The sequence below is a fragment of the Ixodes scapularis genome, unplaced genomic scaffold (assembly GCF_016920785.2).
Source record: "Ixodes scapularis isolate PalLabHiFi unplaced genomic scaffold, ASM1692078v2 PGA_scaffold4__175_contigs__length_147842914, whole genome shotgun sequence".
In the NCBI taxonomy this organism is placed as follows: domain Eukaryota; kingdom Metazoa; phylum Arthropoda; class Arachnida; order Ixodida; family Ixodidae; genus Ixodes; species Ixodes scapularis.
The window spans coordinates 117,602,320-117,622,111 of record NW_024609879.1 but is presented as its reverse complement, the minus strand read 5'-3'; the positions used below and the strand labels follow the sequence as shown (position 1 = coordinate 117,622,111).

The 19,792-nt window shown below is 43.1% G+C and overlaps 1 protein-coding gene across 1 annotated transcript in view; it reads right to left on the bottom strand.

Moving 5' to 3' along the window:
* LOC115322954 (Y+L amino acid transporter 2-like) overlaps nt 1-19,792 on the bottom strand; it is a 48,510-nt gene that overhangs the window by 6,502 nt on the left and 22,216 nt on the right. The window contains exons 2-4 of the mRNA XM_040212631.1: nt 14,693-14,794; nt 13,742-14,002; nt 1,143-1,244 (exon numbers count right to left, since the gene is read on the bottom strand). Of these exons, the coding sequence (XP_040068565.1) occupies nt 1,143-1,244; nt 13,742-14,002; nt 14,693-14,794 (465 nt within the window). The remainder of the gene's footprint in view (nt 1-1,142; nt 1,245-13,741; nt 14,003-14,692; nt 14,795-19,792) is intronic.

Below are 19,792 nucleotides of genomic sequence, written 5' to 3'. Positions count from 1 at the left end.
AAAGTTGTACAGCCCCTTACCGGTACCTTGTCTTTCTTGATTTTCAACATGTGCTACATGTAATATCACCACACCATCCTCTGTTCTTATATGTGTAAATAATTATAATTGAACTAGCTTTATTTTTATCCTTTGCAAATGGCCACATGAGCTTAGAGCTATTTTTGCATAGTCTACGTAGTTGTATTAACGTCTACAGTTTTCCATGATGCTGCCTTAAGCCCCTTGTATCTTGCCATCTGCGTCTCCACTACGATTGTGTTTTGAGAGTGCCTGATGCCATTGGGAATAGTTCGTAATTTGTATAGTTACATGAAAAGTATGGCTACGTATTCTTCGTACGACTCTTGCCATTATAAACGACGCTACCGAACTAGAATGCTTGAGCGTTGGTTTTTTTTTCCTATGTCAAATTGTTCGTGTCTCCGATATGCCTTTCGCGATAAAACTTTAGGTCGTTGATCTCCGTGTCCACTAACGTGGCACTTCCTACGCAGCATCTTTGTTCCTTTTAGTTATAAGAAAGATCACGCAGAGTGACAATAAACCTTTACTATGTGGTTAAAGTAAATCTTTGTGCTTGCAAATTACGGCGAAGGCGCAGTAAGAGGGAACAGAAAAGCCAAAATTCCATCGGAGCTGCCATTTTGTAAACGAAAACAACAATACATAAACAAAAAGAGTGATTGCTTCCAACGTCCTACATAAGAGGGCGATTTAACGTGATAAAATATCTCATCTAGAAAACCATGCTTTCCTTTTCGTATTCGAAAAGGGTTTAGAATTTGTATCCTTCAAATAATTTTGCACACTCTCAATTGATTTAAATAAAATATATTTAGAAAACAGCCCCACCACCTCGTGTTTTGATTACCTCAGGCTTATTCTAGAGTGGGCAAACTGTGTATTATAAACTCATTTTCAGAACGCACTATGGCACGGTGAAGACGGGTATTACTTTACAAAAGCGGCCGAGAAAACATGTTGCTTTCAAGCTGAGGCAAGGCGTTCTTTTTGAACCGCTGTGACGAGCAACGAGCTTAGAGTCTTTGAGTGTTCGAGTGAGTAACGAGTAACGAAGGGTACTTAGTGTTACTCAGTAACTCAGTAACGCGTATAGGTCTGGCTAGGCACGCACTCACCGAGGACATTAGTGACCCCTGTCACTAGCCATATCACGAGGGCTGTTCCGACAGAACCCGCGTTTCGGAAGACGATGCTGGGCACCACGAATATGGTGGTACCTGAAATGTGCAAAAAGAAGAAAGGCCCGGATGAATAAAACTTGTATAATTTGATTGATATTAATTGTTTCTTTTCTTTAAAGCAATGTATGCTTGTCATTTATTATACGTTATTTTATGGCGCGCTGCTGGTATCGTTTTGCTGATGTTCGGACGTCCTTTTCTCGGTCGTTGACGTGACGACTCTGATATTCGGGTAAAATAACTCGGTCAATTGATCTCACGTTCTAAAGTGCCGTTCACTTGTTACCCTCTCTCCTCCTCTGGTGGGTGTTGCTCAGATCACCGTCGTGCAGCACGCCCGGTTGAAGCTCTCTCGTCACCACATTCTGACATTCCCAGCCGATCACCGCCAGCTCTCCCGCAAAACTCACACACCTCATATTTTTCAATGCTCGCGAACGCGCCTCATTTTCCTATTTGACAGCTATGTAAAGTCCCATGACCACTGCTTTATGACATCGCCCTTTTCGTGCTGATCAGACGTAGCTCATTAAAATGCAATGAAGCTTGCAGGCAGTGGCGTCGGAACAGGGGCGGGGATGGGGGGGGGAAAGGGGGGTGGAGGGCAGTCGATATTTACTTATTTCAAAAAGTTCAATGTCAGCAAGAATACTTAATGACAAGTACATAGCGTTCTTAACCAGAACTAACACTAAATTTACGAGTTCAAAAACGATAATTGAACGGCACTCTCGAGTCGACAATTACCAATATTATTTCTTTTCACGAAGTGCATCCGATTGTAACTCACTACCTGTGCACATTGTTAATTATGATAATGTTTTTTTCTTATTTCTAAACCAACCCTTATCATTTGTGTAACTTGATAAATATTTGCACTATCACTGTTGCTGCTTTGCTCGAAGTGATATTTTTGTTTTTCCTTTTGTACATACAACGTCCTTTTGAAATGTAATAATCCGAACGTGCTGTTGACGAATGTTTGTATTTGAAACCATGGTAAAGTGTGACCACACTCTCAGTAAAGCTCTTTTTTTGAAGTGCTCTTGTATGCGACTCCTATTATATTCCTCGTAAGAAATAATGGTCTTGGTAAATAATAAATAAAATAATATTACCAAGGGTGGGCGAAAAATCGCTGTCGCCCCCAAGCCCCACCACTTTCACACCCCATCTCACGAATAGTTTTGACGCTTCTGCTTGCAGAAAACTTGAAAAGTATATTCCTGGAATCTTTACGAGGTTTGTCAATCTGGTTAATTTAAGCCACAGCACACAGTGGATTATTATTTCAGGAAGTGTTAAAGGTACAAATATACAAACATGCAGATATTCTCACACAAATATACAAGCAATGTTGAATTCATTATAATGCAAATAAATGAAAGGATGCAAGCGAGCTCGACAAGAATGACGAAAATAATCTCTGGAGAAGGGGAACAAGGGGGACAAAGGACAAGCACAAATCTCCAAACACAGCTAGGCGAAGCGTGTTTGTTGTGCTTGGAGATTTGTGTGTGTCCTTTGTCCCCCTGTTCCCCTTCTCCAGGGATTATTTTCGGAAGTATTTTACTGTTCTGTTCTTTAAACCAACTATAAAGAAAGCAAATCATAACAAATGAAAGGAATCATTAGCCACTTTTGTTTAACAACGACAACGACAACAGCAACGGCAACGACAACGACAAATAGACCAGGAACAACAACAATTCATTTGAAAGCATTGAAAGAATATTACTTGGCAGCCCATTCCGTTGTTCAACTGTGCTTGAAAAAAACAGCATTTGAAAGCACCAGTACTAGAGTTGAATGTAGCATTTCTGGAAATCGCCGGTTCAAGAGATTCTAGTACGAAAATACGTGAACACGTGCTCAAGCCAGCGCGGGCACTCCCTCGACCAAGGAAGCGCTATACCAAAACAAGGACGCATCTTCCCTCTCCTTCCTAATGCGTGCATTGTTTTAATTTGTGCAGTTCACGAACCCCGTTTTCTGCCAAGAGGCGTCAGTTATTTTTAAGAGTGTTGATTCTCGCATTTTACCAGCTTGATCTGACCTTTGTGAAACAAAATAGGGGGACACAGCTATTTAATCGATACATGTGTTGCATGGTTATATTTGTACCAAGCAAGTACGAGGTGTGGTCAATAAGTTTTGCTTCCTAGGTTGTAACGTTTTTTGTTTTTGTTTTTTTGTGATGGAATTAAACGATGTTACATTCAAAAGAAAGTATGGAATTTCCTGTTTACCCAGGAGTGCATAACTTTTCAATAAAGTTTCAGAGACTAGTGTACCGGCGCTTCCTTTTACCGGTACACTATAGTCTCTGCATGCCATCGTAGAAGAATGAGTGTGGCTGTTGACGAAACCAACCCCGTGCTGGACAAGCTGCTGTTCCAAGATATTTTGCCTCCCCCCCGGACCTCGCGCCATCAGAGTTCTTGCTGTATTTCGAGACGAAGAAACATCTGAAGAAACACTGTTTTCGTCCCACGACAAGGTTACGGATGCAGTGCGCCGTTAGTGTTGTCAACAGCCGCCTTCGTTCTTCTACGAAGGTACACAGAGACTAGTGCTCCGATAGCGGAATTGCATCGCTGCTGGTGGACGCTATATTGAAGAGTTATGTGCTCCCGGAAAAGAAGAGATAGCAAAATTTCATTTGAATCTCAGCATTTTTTCAGTTCTAACACTGAATAAAATGTTACAACTTAAGATGCAAAATTTTATGACCAGCCCTGGTATGTTGGGATCCCTATCCTACTTTCTGAAATAACTTTAACGCAGATCTTTCTGACGCACTTACCAATAGAACACCCAATCACAATCGCAGTTGTTCTAAGGAGTCCCACTTCCCTTTTGAGGCTCGTGCCCTGATTGGTCGAGCCGGGGTTCGTTTTGACGTCATTGAACGTTTCGCCGTCTGCCACCAGGTTTTGAGCTTCAGTGCTCGTGCTGCCACTTTTAGTATCTCGCTTGTTGCGCCGAAATGTGTCTCGAAGTGCCATGTCACCTTCTGCGAACAAAAGTAAACGATAACGCCTTACATGGGATGCTATTTCAATGCGATAGCATTCTTTAGATACTTCACCCGGTTTTCGCGATGCGCTAACTGGCCTCGAATGCGCCGTTCGTACGCGCGGCGCCCACTCATGTGTAGGACGTACGCATACGCCTACGCAGGCACCGCGCGTATGCAGATGTCTTCCTCGAGGACGTCCTAAAAGTCATACTCTAGGACGTCGTCTTCGACGTTGTCTTAGACGTCGTTCTTGAGGTTGTCCTTGAGACCACCCTAGAGGCCGTACTGGAGGTCGTCCCAGACGTCGTTTTCGACGTCGTCCTTAAGGTCGTCCTAGAGGTCGTTTTAGACGTCGTACTTTACGCCGTCCTCTGAGACGTCGTTTTCGACGTCGTCCTAGAGGACGGCGTCGGTACATGATCAATGATGGTGGTGAAAGAGCTTGAATATTAAACGATTATATAGAGACAGACGATTAAATGATACCGCAGAGGCGAAGCAATGACTCAATTTCCAAGTGGCGCGCTGCAGTCGCGCTGACGTATTCACAGTGAGCTGCGTCGCGAGGCTTATGACGAATGCTATCGCAATTCATAGACAACCAGGAATGGTGGTTTCTGCAGTCAAGTTTATTCCTTGCTATCCAGCTGATATTGGTGATTCGGAAAAGAATTCAGGCAGAATAAGGACCCACTTGTATCTTCTAATACCGGGCGCTTACAAAGAAAGGAGAACTGTGCTTTTCGGTGCACGTAAAGGAACTACTCATCCCAGAAAGTTAAACTTTCGTGAGAATGTGACGCTAGCGATGGTGATAGAACGCGAAAGTTTAAAAACATATACCCATATTTTCCGGACTATCGTTCCCGCACTATACATGTTTAAAAGTTGCAAATTTACCCGATGCGGACCATATACAAGTGCGGACTATACTAAAATGTGTTTTTTTTTAGATCGTTTACTGCGACAATAAGTCAAGGATATTATAATTAACGATAATAATCTTGATTTATGCAAGATAAAGCTTTTTTTGAGCAAAAATACAGCTGACATTTGTCAAGATGTACTGTGTATAATCATTTTTACGTTTGGAGTGGGCCCTACCCTACGGAAGAAAATTATAGTAATCCATATAAAAACTATTGTGAAATATCCAAAAACTGATATGCGACATATGTAACTGACATGAACTATCCAAAAACCGATATGCGATATATGAAACTGATTTGAAATACCCAAAACCGATATGCAACCTATAAGAACGGATATGCCGACGGATATGAAAATGCGTCCAATAAACATATCAGAAGTAAATTCATACAATTTTAGTCAGTATACGACTTGCCGCTCAGGCAAGCAAACACGTGGCTTGGAACCGCAGTGAAGCGGCTTAATTTATTGGCCTTCAAATAGTTACGGCATGAGCGTTTACTTTTTAGTAAGAGATTTATCCCCGAGTCGTTCAAAATACTCTTAGAAGTATGACATTATTGAAAATAAATCAACATGTTGAGAATACTACTTATTGCTTTGCTGGTCACCGAGAAAATCTGTACCTTCAAAACGACCAGGATAAGAGACGGAAACGCGGAGCTCAGTAGTTATCGGGTGTGCTATTGTATTCATGTTTGTCGTACTGTGTATCTGTATTGCTAAATGTATTTTTAAAGCTGATGCAAGTGGTGTGCGTAAAGTATCTACCTGGTGGCGTTAGCAAATAAAATTATTTATGCAGCACAGGAATTGGGTGGTACCTAGCGCCAGCTAGCCTAGCTGAAACTGATATGCGACATATGAAACTGATATGACATAATAAGTTATGATATGAAAAAAGGTGTCCAATAAACATATCGAAAATGAATTCATATAAATGTTTTAGTAGGGTTAGGCTTAGGTCAACGTCGGCTCATAAAGATATCATGTTTTTTTTAAATCTTTTTGACTCAGGTAACGTCATGTTCTCAAGTATTTGCGTTCTACTACCACGGCTAGCATTGCATTGTGACAGAGTTTCAGGTTTCTGCGATGCGTATTATTCTTTACGCGGGCCAACAACTTGTTGCTCGCTCCCTGTGTTGTCCGACAAACCTGTCACATCGCGGCAACAGCAGCACAACATGGACGACAACCAAATTCTTGCATCGGTATATGACAACTTTTGGCAACAGAAACAGCAGAAACTTGTGTTGGGCAACGTGTGTTGCCCTGATCGCTGGCTGAGCGAATTTCGGGACGGCAACACGGCAACACAGATAGCTTCGATGGCAGATCTATTCTCCTATCAATAACGTGTTACTCAAATAAAGGCTTGGAAAACGTTAACAATTCAGGCTGGGATGCAGCTAAGATATTTTATATTTTAGCTGCATGCCTGCAATATTTTATATAAGCTACCAGCCCTCAGAATGCTGGCAGTATATTGTAAAACAAATAAGACGAGATAAAACAAAATACAGCGACAGCAACAAATGAAACCATCTTAATGTAGGCCGAAATGAAAAGGAAACCTCCATTTCCGGTGCAGAAAATGTTGTGAACTGTAGAAAACTTGTCCGAACAGCCCTTGACCTATAACTTGCCAACAAATCAGTCATACATCGTCTGCGTCACATGAGAGGGACAATATAAGTCTGCACCTACCTCGCCTTCTTTTCCTTTGTGTACCATAGACACGGACTTAATCTTTGCTATCTATTCAACCTCGGCAAGACAAATTTGTTCTCTCGAGCCTGGATGCAAGAGTGCGGCAATTTCAACTTGAGCTGACTTGACAATGGACCTGTTGTAGAAACATCGGTTCGAGAGTAAATGATTCTAGTACCCTCTCTCTCTTCCTTCTGGCCGAGCAGAGAGGGAAGATGGTTTCTTTGTTTTGACTTCGGGGCAGAAGATTACGCATGATGGGGACAAAGGCAAGTTTGGGGGAGCAGTATCAAGGTCAATTTGGCTCAACTGCCGAACAGGATGTGGCTGATGTTTTGGGTGTGGAACGGATGGGAGAGGTCTTTGACGCGAGTTGTTTGCTAGGTGGCAGCACGTATTCGCCAAAAGGTCAATTCAACTGTATATTCCTTGCAAGCTGTGTAACCGCGTTTTTGTTGTATCTGTTTGTTTTAATTCATCTGAAACTGCCTCTGTTATACCCAATGTCGTTGGCTTAGACCCAGAATGGTTGTGTGTGCTAAATATTTTAGTTGAAAAAAAAAAGAACAAACAGCTGCAGTTTTTGTGGGCTTGATATCAAGGCTACACCTGCATCAAGAGAAGTGCTGGCTGTTATACGTACCGGAAAAAATCGGCGCCTCTACATAGAGAGTTCGCGTACCGCTCAAAGTGTATTTTAGTGGTGGCATTGTACCCCGTGAAATCGTAAAACGTTGCTGGGATCCTAAACAAGAGTATAACAGAATAATAGACTCTTGCAGAAAACCCGGCAAGAGTGTGTCTCGGCGTAGTAAGCATGGCAACACCGAGGCGGTCAGCTGCTGCGTGCCATGGTGAAGGAAAGCATCGGGCGAATGGGGCTTTAGGCGCTTCATGTGTTGTTTTAGGGACAGTTTGTGCCCTGCGGAGCATCCGTGGCGATGCCAACACACTGCTGTGTCCCGGTCTGCGTGCTGTACGGATGCACTGAAAAATCCCGGCAGTGCCTATATATATGTATAGAGACATATCGAACCCTTCGCTGCCGCGGGAGTTTGGCTAACCTCACGAATTTGCATGTATTTGCCTAATGAGGAAAATATATTCAATTCAATGTTTATTTACCATTTTTTACAATGGCGGGGGCTGGGAAAAAAAGCTGTATGGACAGCTTGACGAGTCCCCAGCACCACAAAAGTTTCAGCAGCAGCGGCAATGCAAGTTCACACACAGGGTATACATATTAAAAAGAAGAAAAAAAAAGATAAAAAGTTATACAATATTAGCTAATGCAGAGAACAGTGGATTTAAAACCAAAAAACAAGCAACAAAGCAAGTACAATACAAATGCAACTGTTCTGCATTCTACTGCTTCGAGTTTCCTTTACTGCCGTCCTTAGACAGATACCGTTACCGTGGCTAAACGAGCAGTGGAATTCGCGTATCAGTCATGCGAACGTTTTCTGCTCTTCAACAAGCTACGCAAGCCAAACAAAAAGAAAAGAGGAAGAACAATTTTTTTCGTCGAATTTGGCGGGTAAATTTTCCCGCAAGATTTGCCGGAAAAATATCCCCGCTAAATTTAGCGCAAAAAATTCCTTCCTAAATTTAGCGGAAAATTCCCCGCTAAAATTGACGAAAAAATTTGCCCGGTAAATCAAGCGAAAAAAATTCCCCGCTAAGTTTGACGAAAAAATTTCTCCGCTAAATCTTGCGGAAAAATTTCATCGCTAAATGTGACGGGTAAATTTACCCGCTAAATTTGGCGGAAAAATTTCCCTGCTAGTTTCGTCAGAAACATTTCCCCGCTAAATTTGGCGGGATAATTTTTCCGCTAAAGTTAGCAGAAAAAAATCCCCGCTAAATTTAGCGAAAAACATTCCCACTACATTTAGCGGAAATATTTTCCCACTATATTTAGCGAAAAAATTTCCCCACTAAATTTAGGCATCGTGGGACATCATGAAGGCAACGTCACACGTGACGTCACGCGTGACGTTATTAACATCCCATAATGAAACGTGTGGTTACGCCAACGGCGAAGGAGTCGGCGTCGCCGCTGAAGCCGGAAGAGGAAGCCTAACCGTTCATTCACACTAGAGGTGGATCTGCGTTTGCAAAGCGGTTGCGAACGCGGTTGTATACACGGACTCATCTCTGTTACGTCACGGCGCGGTGGTGGCGCGTCGGACGCACTTCCGGTCCGGGGCTGTGGGCGGAAGTGCCCATCTGAGACGTGTATTCCTGCGCTGTTTTGAAAGGAACCAGACAAAAACCTGCCTTACTGTCAAAATGCTGCGATTGGGGCTGTACCAAAGGGCCGAGAAAGGTTTGAAGGTCAGTTTTCATGCGCTTGGTTCGTCTGAGAACGTGGATATATGCCGTGAAAAGGGAAAACCGGACGCCGTCGGACCACGATTTCTTGGGCGGGAAGCATTTTGGGTTGAATTCACGGATACTTCTGGCCATCAGATTTATTTGTTTTGTTCCAAAATGACCGCCGGAAAACCGTCAAGTTGTACGGACCACCTGCAGACTACGTTCAGTGCGTCTTCAAGTTCAATCGGTCGCCCGATCGTTCGAACTGTCGTCTGCTCTTTCAAACGTTTCTGTTTGTCGTCTGCTCTTTTAAAGGACACCGGCCCGTAGACCGTGGGCCCGGTACTTGCGATAAGAAGAAAGTGCAGGCCTCAAAAGACTTAAGTTTGAAGGTTGGTAAGCAGGCTCGACGTAAACAGTAGATACAAGGAGATGTTGATCATTGTTACCAGTGGCCATCACCGACTTGTTATGCCTGATTCACTTGGTTAGATTCTGCTTGCGATTTTCAGTATCGACGTCGACCCTCTCAGCTACGGTTCACGCTTTTGCAGGCCGAGCGACGTCGCTACTGAAAATTGCAAGCGAAATCTCATCATGTGAATCGGGCTTTAGCGTACATTCTGCGGAGTCCACGCGGAATGAATCGCCGCATGTCAGATTATTCACGCGACGTTTTGCGGTGTAGCGAGCCTCGTTAATTTCGCTGACGCCGCTCAAGTAGTCAGACATCGTTAGGAGGACGCAGAATCAACAATTCCAACGCGAAAAAGAGCGCGGGGACTCACACCGACGCCGAAAACATCGCATTTCAATGATTTGTTTATGGGCGACGGCGAGCTGCTTGCCCACACCCCCATCGCGCATGCGCGGCGGCGGTGGCGTCCGCTAGGGGCGCTCCGGGCGCTCCGGTTTGTTTGTAAACATGAGTTGGTGCATAAAGGTCCAGCGTACAATTGCACGCACACTTGATGTCATCGAGTGCGATTGCAGTTGTACTGGATCTTTATACAACCGCGTTCGCAACCGCTCTGCGAACGCGGATCCACTTCCAGTGTGAATGAGTGGTAAGAGCTGCGCTTTAAAAGATAACTACGCCCCGCAGACACGTTTTTCGAAAGTCTTTTTTAGAGCGCAGCTCTTAGGCGCCCGTTTCCGGCTTGAGCGACGTCGACGTTGGCGTAATCGTGCGTTTCATTATGGGACGTGTCCCATGATGACGTCACACGTGATGTCACACGTGACGTCACGAGAGAGAAAGAGGACATTTTTTCCGCGGAAATATTTTGCAGTTAAAGTTAGGGGAAATGATTCCCCACTAAATTTAGCAAAACATTTGCCCGCTAAAGTTAGCGGGAAAATATCCCTGCTAAACATCGAGGAAAAAATGGTGCGCTAAATTTAGGGGAAAATTGCGCCACTAAAATTATCGCAAAACGTTTCCCGCTTAATTTAAGTTAAAAAGTTTCCCGCTTAATTTAAGTTAAAAAGTTTCCAAGCTAAATTTAGATAGAAAATTTTGTCGCTAAATTTAGAAGAAATGTTTTCCCGTAAAATTTAGCCGAAGAATTTCGCTGCTAAATTTATCGGAGAAAATTTCCCACTAAATTTAGCGGAAAAATTTCCCCGCTAATATTAGGGTAGAAAATTCCCCACTAAATTTGGCGAAAAAATTTTCCCGCTAAATTTCGGTGAACAATTTCCGCGCTAAATTCAGCGGAAATAATTTCCCACTAAGTTTAGCGGAAAAATTTCTCCGCTAAATATAGCGGGGAATATTTTCCCCTGAATTTAGCGGGAAATATAGCGAAAATTTTACGCTAAATGGGAGAGGAGCAGGAGAGGCGGAGTGGAGAGGAGAATATGCATATCCTCCTTTCCTTTTCCTCAAGAGCTGCGCTTTATTTCGGCATTACAGGGAGTTGTAAACGTCTTTCATTTTAATGTTACTGAAACACCCATTAATACCATGTTACTTTATGCTACCATACAGTACTTGGACAGCACCGCTTTAAGTTTCTTTTGAGGGCATAATCTCTATGCGAGTCTAGTGGGCTAGACGCTTTGTGGACTCCAAAAATGACTCGCAGACACATCACGATTCGAGTTCTTTGTTTTCAGGTTTTATACCGAGCAAGCTAGCTAGCCAGGCTATTTTCCAAGCCGGCGATGGGAAAGAGAACTGCGTTAGTTGCATTTGACCTGCCGCTTTCCAAGCCGACACGGCGCATGCGTGGAAGCTTCACCTCACGCGAATCTGCTGGGCCCACGCGGAGCGCCCACACATTCCCTGGGGTGAACGCTTGCTTGGTCGTAAACAGCGTGACAGTAAATAATCAATTAAAATAGCAATGAATTAATGCAGAGATACATCGCAGGAATCTGTGAGAAATATTTGAAATTCTATAGTTTAACTCAAGAGATTGTTGGAGTGACGCGAGATCAGACTTCTACGGCACTCATTACAAGTAATTAAACCTCTTGTAATCGATTACTTTTTCGAGTAATTTTGTAATCGTTTGAATACATTCATTAAAAAGTAAACACTGCAGTAACCTGATTACTTTTGGAAGTACTAAAATTACTTGTAACTATTTTCCCCTACCTTTTCACATGGTGTTTTTATTCTACCAAGAAAATCCTCGAGCCACGTTTCTGACTAGGGGATGTTTTACAAAACATCGGTGAATTAAGTAGCCTGTAATTCGGTGGTTGTAATCCAATAATGGACTGTACGAAAGGCGAGTTTTGAAACCGATATAAAAACGTTTCGTTTCGAAAATTTTAATAGTAAAAGTAACGGTGTTTTTTATAAAATGACAAATTAGTTTTCTTCTTAGTCAAGTAATCTAATCGTATACTTTTAGAACGCAGCTCTTAGGCGCCCGTTTCCGGCTTGAGCGGCGTCGGCGTAACCGCGCGGTGCATTATGGGTAAATTTCCCCGCTAATCATAGCGGAAAATTTCCGCTAGATTTAGCGGGGAAAATATTCCGCTAAATTCCGCTATATTTAGCGGGGAAAATATTCCGCTAGATTTAGCGGGGAAATTTTTTTGCTAGATTTAGCGGGGAAATTTTTCCGCTAGATTTAGCGGGGAAATTTTTCCGCTAGATTTAGCAGGCAAATTTTTCCGCTAGACTTAGCGGGGAAATTTTTCCGCTAAATTTAGCGGGGAAATTTTTCCGCTAAACTTAGCGGAGAAATTTTTCCGCTAGATTTAGCGGGGAAATTTTTCCGCTAAATCTAGCGGAATAATTTCCCTGCTAAATCTAGCGGAAAAATTTCCCCGCTACATCCAGTGGAAAATTTTCCCCGCTAAATCTAGCGGAAACATTTCCCCGCTAAATCTAGCGAAAAAATTTCCCCGCTAAATCTAGCGGAAAAATTTCTCTTCAGGTCAGGTGAACCCCCGAGGTCACGTGACCCCCACGTGACCTTGGCAAGGGGGTCATGTGACCCCTGCAAAATCACGTGACCACCCCTCCCCCCGATAACACGTGAACCTCAGTACCCTTCCCTCCTCCTCCTCAAGAGCTGCGCTCTAATTCGGCGTTACAGGGAGTTGTAAACGGCTTTCATTTTTTAACCGAGACTCATTGAAATTATAATTCATTATTCTCTTCGAGTAACGTGTAAAAGACTGCGAGACTTACAGACACGAGGGAATTTGCCGTAGTACTTATGCAAGAGAAAATGCCCATTAGCTGAGTTATGCTTCAGCCTCTATGCCTTAGCGCATACTACGCATGAGGAAGTGCATTCTTCGTTTGTGAATGTTGTATCTGCCATTGTGTTATTCCGAGAACACATTCTCTCGATAATTTACCATTGAGCTACTTGCTAGTTGTGCATAATGTTGAATACTACTATAAAACAAATCTTTGATATCAAGATAGGCTGATAATCCTTACCTTTAAATGAGTATAATATGCTGGTCATGATTATAACCAATAACAAAGCACATTTTTGTCCAGAAAAAATTTCTTGAACTTTTGCCGAAATGCAAACGGAAAAGGAATTTGCTGCGTTTGCTGCGACTGAAAAGGAGACCATGTAAGACACAAGCACATAAAGCTAAGCGTGAAACAATTCGCAGAATGATGATAGTCGCTGACATCCTAAGAAAAGCAGCTGGCGTGACTTCTTATGTTCGCCGTTTTGCTTATTGATCGATTAATATGCATTTCATTGGTACCTCTGCGATCTCGTTGGCCACATAGCGATAATGAGATGCTTCCCACTCGACGGGCCCTGCGTTTTTCAAGCTGCCATTAACCGTAGATAGGTGGCGCACACCGCCGCCCGATTCAAAGGGGTTTCGTTTTATACATTCATCCATTCATGACGGCGTTGCGTTGTTCATTCTCGATTCCTGGAGGCCGCCAGCTAACTCCCAATAACAATGAGCATGGAGGGCGAGGCAGTACTTGCTACGGTAGTGGCCAGCGAGCTAGTCAGGCGGAGATAATCCACCTCTTGCCTTTCCCCCTGGAGACCTTGCGTCTGAATAAAACAAACAAAACAAACAAACGAACAAATATGCTTACTGATGTACAGCAAGGCGATCAAGATAGTTGCTCCGTTAGGTGGCGTGCATTCCGGATACAATAGGCTTAGATCATATGCGGAGAACATCAGGCCTTCGACAGAGATTGACGTGGGATCTAACAAGGCCATGCAACTCCAGGCGTAAAGAAACGCCGGAAAGTCGCCGTACGTCCCCAACGCTCGCCCGGCTGCCGAAAAGTACGCGTAGTCCCCACCAGATGCCGGTAGTAGTGCCCCCAGTTCCACGAAACAGAAAGCTCCTGCGTGTAAAGAGAGCATCAAGTTATCTTCGTTTATACGTCAAGAATCTTGACAGTGATCTTGTATTGACAAAAAAAAAAAAAATCAAATGTTACCTTTTCTTTTAGAATATTGGACGCTTGTTTTGCCCCTGTAAATATAGCGAGAAGTGACAGGAAACTGTTTTTTTGATAAAATAGAGGACGACTACATGCTTCGTTTTACCTTATGGTGGACCACGGCCAACACAACGAACCATCGGAGTCAACCTAACGATCTCCGAGTCTTTGAACAAGCTCAAAAGGCAAAAACAGTAAGCCTACTTCCGCCCGCTTATTGCTTTTGTGAGGCGTTGTGGAGACTGTAGCAGATCTAGTGACTGCCTCATCCCGAGGCCAGCACATGCAAGCGATAAGGGGACGGCACATGTATAGCACTGTCCCGCGCATTGGCGTGCGCATATGTGACGACAAACACCCCCTCTCTCCCCTCGCCCCGCCCCCCCCCCCCCCTCCCCCCCCAAAGAAACGCTACTGCGTTTAAAAGCTGTCAGAAGGTTATCCAGAGTTTTCGAACTTGATAACCCTTAAAGGTTTGTACACGTCTTTCTTTTTCTTTCTCTCTTTTTTTCTTTCTTCTGAAATCTTCGAGTCATAAAAAGTAGTGTCCCAGAAATTTACGCTTCGATTTGACCGAGTGGGATTGCTTACCAATAAGGCTGTTTAATCCAGCGGCCGTCCACACCAACAAAGCAATTTCTTCGGAACCTGCATTTTTCAGCACTGTTCCCAGCGACACAAATATCCCAGTACCTGTGTTCAAACAAAACAAGAACAGCAAAAACAACGAATATGTCAGGCCTACTCCAGGAAATCATGCAGAGCGCCATTTTCGACTGCTGGTTTAGAGACGAAAAGAAACGCTAAGGTATTGGACGTTCTAATTGTTTTACCGTTCTACTTAATCTATCACCACACCACCACCACCCCAACTACCACCACCACAACAATCACCACCACCACCATCATCATCATCATCATTTCCTATTCTTGAAGTAGCAAAAGGTTACAAGGAGTGAGCATACTTATATACAAAATAGCAATTAACACAACTTTAACAAACGCTAGAACTGATATCTATTTAGGGTGTTAGAGAGGAAGAGGGTAGTGGCAGCTGCAAATTGTTACTGCTATTTATGGAAACAATGTGGTCTGGTAGTGCGTTCCAGTCTTTTATGGTCAATGGTAATGTAGACATTTTATAAGCGACTGGGAAGAATGAAATTCCTCGTAATTTACAAGAACGGTCGAGACTAGACAAAATTCTCTGAGCACGTTATAGCAAAGGTTATTTTAGATGCTTTTTTGTGAGAAAATATTAAATGAAGATGAAAGAGGCGGGACACACTCCAGCGGAGAGAACCTGAATCCAGGCTGGTTGACCGGCGTAATCCTGATATGGTATATGCGCTTTCGGCCATGATACGAGAAACTATAGGCACCTTTCGCTGAAGAAATGAGATACCGGTCGAATACCATGTGATGTGCTGCACTGCTGATGACACGCGTCTCAAGCAGTTAAAGATGCAATATTGTTCATAACATGCATTTTGGAGCGAATTTAGATGCGTGTCGCCAGCCCTTCACAGTGGTTCGCTTCAAATCCGTGAAAGGACAGCCGTGTCCTCAACTATAGTTAGAGTACATTTTTATGTTACTTTTCGTATAATTTGGGTATACTTTCACTAAAGTAAACTCTTAAATGCCAGATTAAGTAGGCGCGTTAACTCTGCCGCAAATTACTAGGTGCGATAAAAGCCTAATGAGTATAGACATCGGATATTGAAAGCATATTAATGATGTATCTCTTCCTGATGTGTAATTTTTCTTTTTTCGTACACGTACAAATCTAGTAAATTTTTGTTCTAACTTTTAACCAAAGAGTCCTACTTTTATTAAGCTTGTAATTCTCCTTACTGTCAGTAAAGCAGTTTCTGGAGCACACATTAAAAAGAGCAGAAAAGGTGTATCTCAGGTGAATATTTGTACTGCACGGACGAGATTCACTATTTGAGGCATAAATCACCATTAAACACGTTTAAGCAGTCTTAAAATGCCGCTATTTTATTTCTTTAGACACCTTCTGCGTAGCTACAATTATTATACTTAAGTCGACTCCTGTCATAACCTAACGACACCAATAAAGCGTATTTAAGATCCAGTTGCACCGCCAGTTTTAACGACGGAAACTTCTATTGCAGCTTAATTTATACACTCCAGTGAAAAAAAAAAAAAATAAAAACAATACAGGATGACTGCGAATGGCACGTCATCAAGCAGATATTTTCTGCTTGATCTAGCAATAGCATGAAGTATTTGTTTTATTGTAAGATGCATTATAATGCTTTTTTAAAGGTACCAGTGTATGCGGCAAAGAAATGTTTATTCAAAGTTCCACCGACAACCATACATTTTTAATAACCCCTCTGCGCTGTAGACAGTAAACGTAGCACGTCGATCTTGCACGTGACAACGGCTCCCGCCCAAAGATGCCCTTTTTCCCAATGTTATAGCTTAAGATAATTTTTTTCTTCCAGCCAACAAAATTTTGGCGCTTATTTCTTGGTCTGTATACGTGCTCAAGGGACCATTATCACATCGGACAAACGAATCTCTTATGAAAAAAGGCAAACAAACAAATTTTAAAACAAATTAGACGATTATCAAAGAAAGCCTGGTGGACATCGCTAGAGACTTTGTAATGCCCGTCCAGGAACCTTGACAGGTAGTTACGATGCCTGTCTCGCCTAGAATTATAGACCGTTTTACTGGAAAGGGGCGAGAGAGAAGAGGAAAAGGGCTACTGGCGTTCTCCCTTTTGCTGGTGCGTTAGGAAGAGTGGGAGTATCGGATCAGAGGCTTCGCCAATGTTGGGTGTATGCATTCTCCGAACTTCGTTCGCACTTTCTTCTCTGTTTTAAACTCCCAAAGTACCGCCCGGTGACGATATTTGAATGCGGATCATAGATTGGACCAAGCATTGCATGGGCACTCGATTTTGGCTCGTGATAATCGATAGCTCGGGAAGCATTCGGATAGTGGCCCGTGTCCAAACGCTGCGATGACGAGAATACCCGAGCCATAACAATGTATGGAACCCAGCGCGTGTTCTGTGCCTTGCCAACCCCCGCGCGTGGCTTTGATCAACATTGGTGGCATATAATCGGCTCCAGATCACGTGGCCGCTTGTTCTGGCTACTAATAGAGGAAATAAACGCTGCTCGTTTTTTTTTTTTTTTTTTTCTGCGGTTTTGTTTGCGTGTGGTGAAAAATGAACGGGTGTTTAGCAGGTCATTAACGTCAGGGATCCGTTCTAAGCGGTATTTGCGCAAGTAGAAAAATCGTTGCATCGCCCCTTCAACGCTACACCGTCGATGAACACGGGATTCACTCGCAAGGTGCGTGCAAGCTTTCTAGTGATAATTTGCTGCTTCAGCTTGTACCGTTTTGTAACTGAATTTATCTTAATATTGATATCTTGAAGTGGTGACACTGACTCGATTTTATCATTTGCAACACTTAGTTAAAGGCTCGGTTCCGCCGCCGGGTGTCGCTCGAAATTCTAAAAAAATTAGTTCCATCGGTTTCATCGGAGCCGTGAACCATCGAAGCCGTGAGTTCCATCAGAGCCGTGGACCTAAATTGACCGTCACAACACGACTAGATTCTTTTTTATTTTCAAGATTAGTACGAAATGCAGCTAGAACGAAACCTTCAATTTATGTTGCTGAAAGTTGAAACATATGCTCATGCATCAATTTGGAATCGCTGAATCATTGATCGGCTCGCTTCGGAAATAGCACCATCTCGACTTTGCTGTTTTCAGTTTTCGACAAAAGACACACTCGCCGGCGCGGGATCCTCAAATTAAACTTTTATAGACACCTTCAGGCGTGAGTGAGCTCTCTACTGGCTGCCTTCCGGTCGCTTGCCAGAGCGGGCCATTTAATACGAAAAATACAGCCCTCAAGGCTCAAAATGCAAATGTGGAATTTTCATTTACGGATAACGTGGATCATACGAAATATCCCTTTAAAGCGATGGCTTTGTATGGGTAACTTTCCGCAGAAAATTGCTTGCTCGTTATTGTCGTACCGTAGGAAAGATGGGAAAGGGAAGGGGAAGTCTATGCTCCCTTCGCCGTCCCTCTTCCCTCTCCCCGTCCCTCCTACGTTGCGGCTATCCCGAGCAAGCCCTTTTCCATCAACCCTATCAAGTGATATTTCACCTTTCACAAGAAAGGCTGTCCATTAGTTCTCCTAATACAATTCTGTTTGCTGATCTTATTACGTTTATGCAATTTTTTTAAAAGCCTGAAATGCTTTTTAACGAACCGCCCCCCCCCCCCCCCTCTCTTTGCCCCAAATCCCAAACTTTTGTCCGTCCGTGCATTTGCCGCTAAATTTATCAAGGAATCCTTACGTCACGTGACCTAAACATAAATTCATCTTCCTCGATAGATTTAGAGGGAAAATTGTTGTCATGTGACATGTGCACCAGATCAGTCTCCCCGCTACATTTAGGAGGAATATTGATGTCACGTGACTTGACGTCGTGGACTTTTCAACGAATTCAGTTTCTCCGCTAAATTTGGCAAGAAACTAGATGTCAACGTGACGTATTCACCCAGTCAGTTTTCCCACTAAATTGTGATAACTTATAGATTCTTCACTTCCCGAATCGACTGCATAAGCTGTCTAAACAGATTTAAACGATTGCTCCTTAAATGCTGCATTTCATGCGTTATAAGACTTCAAAGGTCACTGCAATTTTTTTTTTTTTTTTGCTGAAAATGTTTACAACATTACACCGAAAAATTTATACTATAACAAGAGCGAATACCACATGCACGAAGTAGTTGAAGATACCGTTCCTATAATACATCCAAGCAGTAATGTGGTGCTGCTGAAGAGGCCAACTTCTTTCATCAATCTTAAGACTTTTTGAGATGTTTCTTCAGGGTCTGATGGACCTGCCACTAATTCCGTATCTCGGGACCGCTTCGTACGTGTCGTTCACCACTTTAGTCCTAATTTTGTCTGTGGCCTTTCTTTGCTGCCTTCGGGTGGTTCCTATAAGAACAAAACATGTTCCGAGCGGTATCTTCCGATGATATATACTGGCCTGATCATCTGCATCAAGTTAGGATGATAATAAGCCGAGAAGATTGTCTTAGCTTTCACACATGTCACTCTCTGAAACCCTTTGCTATAGCAAATTTTTTATCCCCTAGAAAGTCTTAACCCCGCAAAATATCTTAGCATCTACGTGAGTCTTAGCCCTTGTAAGTGTCAGCCCCTATGAAAGTCTAAAGTAGTATTAACGTTTTAGCTCATATCAAAGTCTCTGCCCCTATGAAAATATTTGGTGGTATAAAACTTTAAGGCCCTGTGAAAATCTTTGCCCATATGAAAGTGTTGGCACCAACCAAAATCAACTCTTATAAAACTCTCAGCCGAAGTCAAAATCTAAGGCCCTAAGTGACTTTTAGCCCGGGTGAAAGTCACCGGCGATATACAAGTCCTAGCCCCTACGAAAGTTTTAGCTTCTATAATTGTATAAGACCGGTATGAACGGCTTAGCGCCTATGATGGTCTTAGCGCCTTTGAAAGTCTTAGCCGACATGAAAGTGGTCGCTCCAATGGCCGTTGAATCACCATACTGATTGTTGTGTTTGTTATCTGTCGGAAAGAAGTGCTCACGGGGGGGTGAAGAAAGAAGACGAGGAGTGAATGGAAGACGAAGATGAAA